General features: G+C 36.9%; 2 protein-coding genes across 2 annotated transcripts; both read right to left on the bottom strand.

The window, feature by feature from the left end:
* Nucleotides 1-1,108: 1,108 nt before the first annotated feature.
* Nucleotides 1,109-4,331, bottom strand: LOC110411232 (aspartyl protease family protein At5g10770-like). Its single transcript, XM_021421284.2, has 3 exons — nt 4,094-4,331; nt 2,280-2,717; nt 1,109-2,196 (listed from the first exon to the last, which is right to left on the bottom strand). The coding sequence occupies exons 1-3, from the start codon at nt 4,287-4,289 to the stop codon at nt 1,370-1,372; spliced, it is 1,461 nt and encodes a 486-aa protein (XP_021276959.1). The 5' UTR covers nt 4,290-4,331; the 3' UTR covers nt 1,109-1,369.
* Nucleotides 4,332-8,327: 3,996 nt separating this feature from the next.
* LOC110410534 (Pentatricopeptide repeat (PPR) superfamily protein) lies at nt 8,328-11,570 on the bottom strand. Its single transcript, XM_021420270.2, has one exon. The coding sequence runs from the start codon at nt 11,326-11,328 to the stop codon at nt 9,178-9,180; it is 2,151 nt and encodes a 716-aa protein (XP_021275945.1). The 5' UTR covers nt 11,329-11,570; the 3' UTR covers nt 8,328-9,177.
* Nucleotides 11,571-11,620: the final 50 nt, after the last annotated feature.

Raw genomic sequence — 11,620 nt, 5'->3', positions numbered from 1 at the left:
GACTGATTTGTATTTTGTTCTTTGGGTCATGCTCAAATTTCCAACACAAAGAACTAATATGACTGGAAGCAAGATAGGTTGCACATAGGATTATTGTCAAAGATAATCATGATTAAGATCCATTAATCAGTGGTTGAAATATTTTTAAAAGAATTTTAGTTCCGTGACCTACTTTATTTAGTAGATGAATTTGGAAACGTGAAATCCGAGTACATTAAAATATAATAAAAATATTGACTTTTTATTTGAATTGGAAATATAACGAATCGATTAATGCATTTTTTTTTAATTCAAGGAGGAGCTCGACCAAAACCCAAGTATAAACCTGGGTATTTAATTATATAATGAGTGGTGCACTTGCCAATTTGGTTTTGGAGGAGGAGCTCCCACCAAGTAAACAAACGTCAACCCAACACAAACACACTAAAACCTGTTTGGACTGATGGCTTCCAATGAGAGGACTGTACTCCGATGAATGCCGATTGGATATCTTTCAGATCTGGGCCTTGGACAAATCATAGCCTATGTAAGTGTGTTGAAAGAATTCTAAAAAGAAACAGCGTGGGCTTATCTTATTTTATCAAAAAGCAGGTAGATTTCATATCGGAGATGATCACTTTCACATTATAAAGAAATAATTGTTTAATTCATACGGAAATTTACTATAAGACTTATTTGGTTTTGACCTAAGGATTGAAAGAAGGGAGTAATTAAGGTAATGGGAGTGAAATCATCCCAGATTAAATTCTAAAATTTTACAGAATCAGGATGATATTCAAAATAGATATTCTGTCTATCTTATATAATGGTGTTTGATTTTAATTTTATATAAAATTTTAAAATTTTTTGAGTTAAATTTGACTTTTGTTGTTATTCCAAAAAAAAAAAATCTGACTTTTATCGATTATAAATTTTCTTTCCTATATTTACCTTAACTTATATTATGATAATCAAAACTTATTTACTATTTTGAGGAACCTTGGGCTTGTTCCCTGCTGGTTAAAGAGGCAGCAGTCCAGCAGGGTTAGGGCTCTAACCCAAAAATCCTGATAAAATTCAGAACTGTTTGTCCCTTAAAACTTGCTCATAATTTTGTTTTTTTGTTCCATTTAAGAAAAGGTATCGTAATTATATATGATTTCAAGGTTTGAACATTGCCTTAGAAATCCAAGCCTAAGCTTATTACCGTACATGATGAGTTGCAGTAAACACTTTGATTTGTTACTTCCCCTGAATTTGGATACATAGTTCTTGAGCTTCACTATTTTTTATCAGTTATTTCAATCTTAAAGCCATTCTTGCTATCATATGAATTATGATTCGACAGCTAACTCGAGGATTTTTCTTCTCAAATTAGCTCACAAAAAACTTAGGAACAGGCCCCTGTGCCAAACCCAATCCTCCCTCCAGCGCCATCGTAAACCACTTGCAATGTCTTCTGCTGTGTATTCCCGACGATCCCAATATCAGTGTCATCACTGTTTCCGGCGAACCCCAGGCACACCTGGGAGATGCTGTTAACGTACAGAATTCCCTTGGCGTCGATTGGGACCTCAACACCCCCGCTGAAGAAGAAGCTTATCTTAGGAATGGAGACTGAGGAATATTTGCTGAAGTCATAGCATGTGTCCAGGATTGAAAGTGGTTGTGCCCTTGGGTATTGGGTCATCTTCTGTCGGAATGAAGAACTCAGTGCCGCGTAGGCAGTCGGTGGCAACCGCGTGATGACGGTTCCGGAGTCAATGATGGTGCCGGCAGTGGTGAAAAGGGATGCTGAGATCGATAGTTTTTGGCCGCCGACGCTTATTCCAGTGACGTCGATGCCGTAAAAGGATTGCCCTTGGGAGACTGTGGACAATGTGGTGAACTTCACGGATTTTGAGAGGCCACCACCGTCGCCAAAAGCGAGGAAACCATCGGAGCTGGCGGATGACGGCAAGCAGTAGGAGAAGAATTTCTTGTATTTTGAGGCGGTTTGTGATGGCAAAGACAATTGATCTCGGCCAAGTCCTAGCAAACCGGCTGCGCCAACAAAAAGACCTTGGTTGTTCTGGCCGCAACCGAATAGAAAGTTATCGAACTTATCTGTTGGTGTCAAGGTGAGCTTCTCTTTAGCAAAGAATCCAACTGAGAAAGACGAGTCCCCATATTGGATGCCATAGACACAAGCTGATGATGCGCAGCCAGGTGAGTTACCTGAAAACAAAGTATTCGTTCAGTCAAGGTAATTTAGTGATTCGACCGGTTCGGACAATCTGTGACCAAAGTAGATCAATTACCTGTGGCAGAAGTCAGTGAACTGCACGCTGTCGAGGTGCATGAAATGTTGGAATATGTCGAGGACAGTGATGGTGCAAAAATTGGGTCCCGTTGTTTATAACAAGATTTTGCACAAGGCTGGCATTGTGTCCATGTGATGTCACTTCCAGTATCAAATATGAGAGATAAATCTTTCTTTGGGGTGCCAAGACCCACTGTGACTATGTAATTGCCCGAGCCCACCACACTACCATCCTTGGCAGGGAGCTTGGCGGCATCTGTCTCGTCCACATCGCTGGAACCCGGCTTCCTGCCAAGTCTCGAGTGAATAGACTTGACTCGGGCTTCGTCCCGGAGGAGCACCTCGGCGTGGGTGGGAATACTGGCTTTATCTTGATGGAGCTGAGAGCATGGGCCATGCTTGTGGACAACTTGTAAAGATGACTTTTTGTCCAAAGCTGAAAATATTGAATTCCAATACGGTAAAGTCTTCGAAAAATTAACTACTACTAAAACAGGAAGAAAAGGGTTAAGTTTCAGTGGGTGACCCCCAGACACGCAGTGGGTCAAGAAGCATATTCCTTGATGGGAATGAATTTTAATCAAATTTAATGATGAAAAAGACTTTCCATTAATATTCGTTACACATCCTTGTTGATTCATTGATTATTTAAAAAATGCAAGTGACTCCCAAATAATGCAATAAGCCAAAGAGTGAATCAAGATTATTTCTTTTTGTACAAGGGATTCTTATATAAATTTGTTTCTTTTATATTCATGAAAACTTTCAATTATTAAAAAAAAAGAAAAAGAAACCCAATATTTCTCAAATTTGCGGCTGCCAAACACTCATATACAATTTGATTCATTGATACATTAACTCTCTATTTAAATAACAGAAATCAAATCTCTTTCCCTCACTTATATAAAAAAAATTTAAAAAGCACTAAAGAAATGGTAAAAAATACCAAACTTTTAGTTCCAAATGTTTTTTTAATGCCATTACTATACTGTCTATTTTTGAAATCATGGACAAGAGGGGAGGCCAACCCCCCTCAAAAGTTCTATCTTTCAATCATTAAACCGCCAACCAGACATGACCTTAGCCATTGTCCTGCCACAAGCTACGGGTGGTCAATATATATTCTTTTGATAGTGTTTTATGAGCAAACTTTGCTACAATAGTTTATGGACGTCGGAAAAGACAAAGTTTTGAGGGTAACTTTTTAGTATCAATGAAGTTATAATTACAAGAATTTTAATTATGATCAAATAATTTTTATAAATATCTTATATTACATCAAATTAAATCTACATACACTGAAATTTGAACTTAAAATCTTAAAAAAAGAAAAATCTTTTTTTACTATTAAGCAAGGCATCATTATTAGGCCGAGAATTTTGGGTCAACAGATTGTCTAGGTAAACTCTTAAATTCTCAAATATATATGTGCTTATTCCTAGTCAGTCAACGTTGGTGATTAATCAGTATATTTTCTTCTCGAGATTACTTAAATAACCTTCAACAGTTGCGTATTGTATGGGATTGGGAGGAAGAAAAGGAAAGCTAGCTAACTTGCTACTGTGTTTCTCACAACTGGCAAATGTTGTCTGCTATGAGAGAGTTCAGACCGGCAGCACACATGATGACATGAGTTTAGTCATAAGTTTAACCAAAAATGCTAATAACATGAATCCCAACACAGATAACATAGGCAATAATAGAATAATAATTTAAAATATAATAGTAAGAAAACCAACAAGCCTGGTTTGCTGTTGTGTGCGTGTGTGTGTGAAAGAGAGAGAGAGAGAGAGGGGAAGGGAGGAAATTAACCTTTGGTAGAAGGGCTGCAAACAGAGGAGGGTAGAAGAGAGCTGACATGGACGGTATGGCTATGCTGAAGTTGGTGGCTGTCTGCCGGAGCTTGTCTTCGTCCCAAGACATACCCCTCCTTAAGGGATAGAAGGAGAAGAAGAAGAAGAAGAAGATTAGAAGAGAGGGAGGTGGAGGAAATGGTAATGGCGCCCATGCTCCTAACTCAATTTCACTTGATAACTATTTTTTCTCAGCTTCCAAGCACTCCCCATTATATAACACGCTTACCCTATGTAAGGTATGAGAGTAAAGACACGATGGATCACCAATTCTCACACGGTACCCTCTAATGGTTTGGCAATACACCACCAATAGTCAATCAACACGTTGCCCACCAATTGATTTTTTTAATGTTATATATACGAATACAAGTTAAAAAAAATTTGCGGTACATGGAGTTAAAAGTTTGTTCGAGTATTATCGTTCTTGTCACTTGTAAGTTTTAACAAAAGAAACCATAGATATCCTCAGACTTCCAAGTTATAACAAAGCAACAACATGCTTATTCCCCACTTGAGCTTAAAGCCGTGTACTGTTCAGGATTGGTATCTTTGCTTCCAATCTGTGTTACATCAAATCAGCAAACTCCTTCACGGCAGCAGTATGAACCCTGGAATTATAATCCATAGGCAGGCTTATAGTATATATGTAAGGTCTGCGTGATGCTTACAAGAAAATTGGGTCCCATGTGCTGCAAATTAAAAGCCATTAAAGATTCTTGGAAATGAATTGTGACAAGACAAAAGTTTTTTGCCATTGCCATAGTTTGGAAGCAAAGTATTGTAATTTGTTGTGTTCTTTTTTTGGACATACCCTGATGGTGTTTCGTGTTTGTAATGGGAAAACAAAGAAATTTCCTTTCCAAATAATAGCTCTCTGCTTTGGCTAGGAACCCAAAATTCAATTACCTTTATTAGCACTCCTTTTAACTCTTTATTTTTTGTCGTGTTACATGAATAATAATAGATTCTAATTAATGTATCGATTTCAAAATAAAAAAATAAAAAGAAATCGGTCGTATTTTGATTTTTTATTTTTTTGTATTGTGAATTTCTTAATGAAGCAAATTGGAAAGAGCCCAAGCTTTAGGTCATGGTACTTGTTCTAAAAAAATTTCAAGCAAACAGCTTGTTTATACTTTATAGGACCATGATCAAGCTCCGAAGTCACTCATTTTGCTATATTCTTTTCTTCATCTGTCTTTTAGTAATTGTATTTTTTTTTATTTCAATGCTTGAGTTACTAAAATTACTTAAAATTCAATCTCGACTCCTTACCTTTTTAAGGCTTTAATCTTGATCAATGAGTTAACAACACTGTGGAATTCGAGAAGGGTTTATATTCGATGAAACCTGAAATTTTAAGTAATTACGATAAAAATAATTGAATAGAAATTGAAACAGGGTTGATTTTGATAGCTCATGGTTCTACATTAACCCTATATCTAATGCATCTCCTTTTATATCAAATCCGAATCTCATACTTACTTTAAGGACTTCCACAAATGAATCTCATATATCTACATTGATTGTAATTGTAATGATTCTTCATTAACAAAAAAAAAAAAATCTCTTATAATGGAAGTTTCGACATAATTGCATGATGGCTGCCAATATTTATAATTGATATCTTACATTACTCGACCCGATCAAGTAAGAATCATTGATTGAATATCTCTTTTAGTGGTAGTTTTGATATAATTGCCACTCGACCCGAACCAGTAAGAATCCTTGGTTTAGTATCTCTTTTAGAGGAAGTTTTGATATAGTTGCCTGCTGGGTGCCAATGGAATTCCAAGCACTAATGCTAAAATGGGCAATAGCCAAACCAAAACATGTACCTAACAAATAATTGAGGAGTCCACGTAAGATCTCAACGAAACCTTGAAATAATTGTCAGTGACAGTGCTACTTAACCTGTCCAAAGATTATAGTTTATCATAAGAAAGTATCTTTTGCTGCACTCAATAGATTAGACTGATACCCTTTTTTATTCATTGGAAAAAAGAAGAAGGGATAAATACCAAATCTAAGAAATTTCCTATGTCCTCAGGTTTTTCCTGAAGAGATCGATGAGCATAAATTGTTGGATAAAGATATCCTAGCCATAGTTGTTACAGATGATATTTCTGTCATGACAAGAATTAGCTCCATTCTTTTTGGGAGGGGGAGGGCTATAGAGAAGAACAAAATTTTTTTTGTCTTGATTGATACTTGTTTGATGTTTCTTTTCATAATTTTGTTTTACGTGTTTAATAAATTTTTTATACTAACATTATTTTTGATATTAAAAAGTTAAATTTTCGATCGAAATTCATAATGTGAAATTAAGAAAAGAACATCAAGTGAGATATTAAAGGGATGTTGAAAGCTGGAATCTTTCTGTTGGAAGTGAGAGATTGATGGGTTAACGACTTATCATCATACACAAATTTCCAACTTTTCATATTATTTTTGTTTTTCTGATTGGGTCCATTTTCCTTTTTGTGCAGACCCCATTTTTCTGTTTTTTAATATCACACTTGATTAAGTAACAAGAAAATGGGAAAACAAAAGGGAGTTAGGTGTGGGTTCAATTCATCTGCAGTTTTCTGCTATGCAAGCTCTTCAATAACTACCAATTACACTTGCATTTTAGACAATTTAACTTCCATGGATTGGAACAAAGAAAAGAAAGTGAACAGAGATGTTCATGCTCTGATTTGGCAATGGCTTTTTCCTTTTTGGCCATGATTTGGCATTGGAAAAAAACTGAAGGAGTTTAGTGCAGGATATCTACCTCCAATCCTCCATATACTCTGTGCATTCTAACTATAAAAAATAGGCATAAAATTATCTCTGAGTATGCCTTGAAAGGTAGGGTAGGAGTAGGAGTAGGAATAGGAGTATACAAAAATCAGCACTCAAGTCTCAGTGGGGATTGCATGAAAGTAGGTGATTGGCTGCTAAGAAAAAGAAGCATACATTTTTCTCGTCACTTTCCAATATTAAATGAGACCATTTTTCTAGGTGGTAAGGCACATCCCACCATGGGGTGTTCTGGGCATTAAAATTCCTTTGTCCTTGAAAATCCATCACAGAATCCTCAAAGTCCACATCCTTTTAAAATATTTCCTCAAGTTCACACAGCAAGGTTGCTCTTTCTACTTAGCCACTTACATTTCCCATTGGAAAATACCGTAGTGTTTTGTCTTTTCTACTTGCAGTGAAACCAACGGCAGAATCCATTCATACTAGATATGCAATGCATTGAAGATTTTGTTGCCCATCATTGTCATTAACAATTGAGAAAATTCCATGCCAGAAACATGCCACCACTCTCCAGGAAGGAAGTGGGTGCCAGGAAGCCAAAGCCAATAGGCATGTAGGAGTGTCGTCATGTACTTGTTGCTTGTTAAATTACTAAGATATTTACCTTAAAAATTTTCTCAATTTAGGAAGTGCATATGATATGAAAGTGCATATGGCCAGTGAGTGAGATATTGTCTCCATAAAAAATTATATCTAAATTCTTGCTATATTAAAATTTGACACCCTAATCTTATCCAAGTAAATTTAATTTAAAAATTAATTAAAATTGAAATTAAAACAACAAGGCTAAACTAATGAATTAATGGTAGTAATTGCTAAAAGATAAGTGAAATAAAGCTTAGGCTTGTGAAATTACTCTACTTTTCATTTGGATTTAATTCTCCTTCTTATACTTATATCAATGAGTTGGTTGTTAGTAGAATTCAAATTTATTTACAATTCTCTATCCATATATTGTGAACATACCTATCATAATTAATTTTTCAAATGTCATGTAAATTAGTTAAGATAAATTCATTAAGCTTAATGCTCTAAATTTGGCTACACAAATATTTCTATCCTAAATATTAATTAAATCACCTAAACTCTAAGTGAACCCTTAGTCTATTCTAAATTTCTTTTGTCAAATTACATTTAGAGACACAATTCAATCTAATTGTTGATGATACAATCTTAAGAAAATATATTTAACTTCGCATATTTAATACAAAATCTAATATTTCCAAAAAAATATTCATCTCTGCAATAGAAGGTTAAGAGAAAGAACTGGTGAGAGAAAATGAGCTAGTGCAAATGATTAAAGCCCCAAAATCCTAAAAAAAAATGAGCTAAGATTGTGACTGTGCAACAAGAACTTTAAGAAAAGATGGAAAGCATAGGAATTCAGCAAAATAATCAGATCATGAACTACTGGACATAAAAAAGTATACAATGTCCCTAATCACAAACTATGAAAGGTTAAAAGTTTATATTTGAATCATGTTTTTGGCCATACGGCGCCTAAGCAAAGGCAATGATGTAGTCATTCTTCTCAATCTTCAAGACTTCAATTGGTGGTCCTTTTCGTGATGTGGAATAGCTCAAAGCCTTTGTATTTATTTGCCTTCTTTTCCCCAGTACTGCAACCACTTTCAGTAATAATTTGCCGTTGCTTTGCCAGTACATTGACCATAACTAAGCTGAAACTAAGGATCTTTTCCCTTAATTCTTCCTTAATTAGTGGGGATCTTAATGACACTGGCTAATGAAATACATGAATGCAGCATCTCAAAACAATTTAACTTATAAAAACATGGGCCTTCCCAAAGGAATATAAGAACTCACCCCAGCTGATTGGTCTTCACACCTAGTTCAATAACAAAAAGAGAAAGAATGGGATCATTCTTCAGTTGAAGAACAAAGAATCACATGAAAACAGGCCAAGATACTCATGCAACACCACAAGTTCCTTCTATTTCAGATTCATCAGCACTTCCTCATCACCTTCCTGGTTGTCATATTAAGTACTTTATCGCAGCACTTTGAGCACATGAAGCTGAACTCTAGGATGGCCCCAATGGAAAAATACTAATGAGTATCTAATGAGCAGGACACATTGAACTAGAAGAACTGCGTGGATAATGGCAACCATAAGTCACCAAATTTTCTGGCCAGGGACAGCTGTAACTTATAGCCAATATAATTTGAGTTAAAGATGAATAAGCAACAGGTTCCTTTTTTCTTGGGCATCCTTCAGAAATTCCCTGCACTCAGCAGCTTTACATCACAGTATCCATATGTCTCATCAAAATCAGATGTCAAAGCATCTAGACCTGTATCAGCATCTAACCATGTGATTTCCTCCATCAATCCCTCTAACATTTGATATATCTCTCTACAATGAGGATGCGATTGATCTTCAGCATTGAAAGCATGCACCTGATTCTTAATCTCTATCCAACTCCAACCAGGAACCTTTTTAACTCCCCTCTCCCGCATCAACCTCGTTACACTAGCTTTTTCACTCCATCTCCTCAGATGTCCATACATGTTAGAGAGTATAACGTAAGTGCAGTGCTCTTCAGGCTCTAGGTCTAGCAGATGGCTTGCTACCTGGGCAGCTAATTCAATGTCACCACAAACTCTACAGGCGCCCAACAAAGTCTTCCACACCATTGCATCAGGTTTAAATGGCATTGATTCAATTAAGGGTTTTGCCTCATCTAATCGCCCAGCCCGCCCAAATAGATCTACTGCACAAGCATAATGCTCCATACGTGGTGGAATTCCATAATCAGATTCCATGGATTTCAGAAAATTCAAGCCTTCTTCTACAAGACCAATATGACTGCATGCAGTTAGAACTGCAACAAATGTTATATGATCAAGCCTCACCTTTGTGTCTCTCATCAGAAAGAATAGGTCAAGGGCAACATTGCCCTGCCCATTTTGTGCATACCCAAAAATTATTGAATTCCAAGCAATTGAGCTGTCTTTGGGAGTCTCTTCAAAGGATTTTCGAGCATCTTGAATAATTCCACACTTGGAGTACATAAAAATCAATGCACTTGCCACAAAATTATTTGTCTCAAAGCCTAATTTAATTGCCAAGACATGAACCTGCCGACCTAATTGAAGTGCTGCCAAGTCTGAGCAAGATCTTAGGACAGCAGAAAGGGCATAGTGGTCAATCTCCACCATGAAAGCTCTCATTTTCCCAAAAGACTTCAAGGCATCTTCACTCAATCCAATCTGGGAAAAACCAGTCAAAATGGAATTCCAAGAGACACGATCCTTCAATTCCATGGATTCAAATAAACTCAAAGCTTCTTCCATGGAAGTATTATTTGACTTGAGATACATTGCTATCAGGGCATTGGAGATAGGCATAGAGTATTCCAATCCTCTCTTAATAACTACTGCATGCACAGATTTTCCATGACTTTTGTGTGCTTTTTCAAAACAAGCACTAAGGATACTAGTGTAAGTATAGATGTCTGGTTCAAATCCCAATCTTTGCATATCCAGAAAAAGTTTAAATCCAAGTTCTTCTTTCTCATGAACCAAGTAAGCAGCTAGCATGGAATTCCACGTTACCAAATCACGCATGCCAACTGCATCATCAAACACTTTTCTAGCATCTCCTATTGAACCACACTCCGAATATGAAGTTATCATCGCATTGCACACAGTATTATCACATGCCAGCCCATGTTTTATAATCTTGCCATGAATTTGAATTGTCAACTTATAAAACTCAATATCATCAAGCAAAGTAAGAAGTGGAGCGTACGTGCCATCGTCAACCTTCACTCCCTCCTTCTCCATACAATCTAAGAGCCAAAATACAGTGCTACGATCACCAATTTGCGAAAAGCCAGCAATCAAAGCATTCCATGAGACAGAATTAGGTTCTGGTAAGCATTCAAATACAATGTAAGCATCTCCAACCTTCTCACACTTGGCATACATATCCAAAAGAGCACTCCCTGCATACACATTTTCCTCATACCCCATCTTAACGATCATCGAGTGTAGCTGTTGGCCAACCTCAAGTCTATAACCGGAACCCACACCCTTAAGTAAACTCCCAAAGGTATAGCCATCGAAATCAAAAACGCATCTTTTCATGTCTTTCACAATTTCGAATGCAGTCTCCAAGTTCCCACAATTTACATACCCAGCAATCATCGTGTTCCAAGAAACGGTGTCTCTGTGGAGAACTTCGGCGAACAACTTGCGAGCAATATGTAACTCTTTGCATCTTGCATATGCGTTTAAGATTTTGTTGGCAGTGTAAACATCGGCGGTAGTCCCCAACTTGATAGCGCAACAATGGGTTGTCAAAACCTTGTAAAACGCGTAAGCAGAGCTCTCGAGGAGTGAGTTCAACGGCCTCCTCATACATGGGTAAGTGTATTGTTCTTACCGATAAACTGTTCCTCAAGCGGACAGAGCCGAGACAAGGTCCTTTTATGGGTCAAACAGCCTTTCGAGCTTTAGGCTTTATTTTGGCCTCTTGGGCCTGCACTGCAGCGACCAGCTCTTTCCTACTCGGGCCAGATTATATCTTTTAACTTTCCTCCGGATGTGATCATAGTGTGAATTAATCCTGCTCTTTTCTCTGTTCCCTGCCGAGTTAGATTCATTTTAACAGAAGAAGAAGGAATTCCTTTTAATTTGATCGAACTAGTTC

This window comes from Theobroma umbraticum, unplaced genomic scaffold, assembly GCF_002168275.2.
Source record: "Theobroma umbraticum cultivar Fairchild unplaced genomic scaffold, ASM216827v3 scaffold_56.0, whole genome shotgun sequence".
In the NCBI taxonomy this organism is placed as follows: Eukaryota; Viridiplantae; Streptophyta; class Magnoliopsida; order Malvales; family Malvaceae; genus Theobroma; species Theobroma umbraticum.
The sequence above is the reverse complement of the archived record's forward strand: the minus strand, read 5'-3'. Positions and strand labels throughout refer to the sequence as shown.

Coding starts and splice junctions, on each gene's coding strand:
- LOC110410534 (XM_021420270.2), bottom strand. CDS start 11,328: ATGAGGAGGCCGTTGAACTCACTCCTCGAGAGCTCTGCTTACGCGTTT.
- LOC110411232 (XM_021421284.2), bottom strand. CDS start 4,289: ATGGGCGCCATTACCATTTCCTCCACCTCCCTCTCTTCTAATCTTCTT. Junction 2,718..4,093: donor TTGCAGCCCTTCTACCAAAG/GTTAATTTCCTC, acceptor CAATATTTTCAG/CTTTGGACAAAAAGTCATCT. Junction 2,197..2,279: donor TTCACTGACTTCTGCCACAG/GTAATTGATCTA, acceptor CTTTGTTTTCAG/GTAACTCACCTGGCTGCGCA.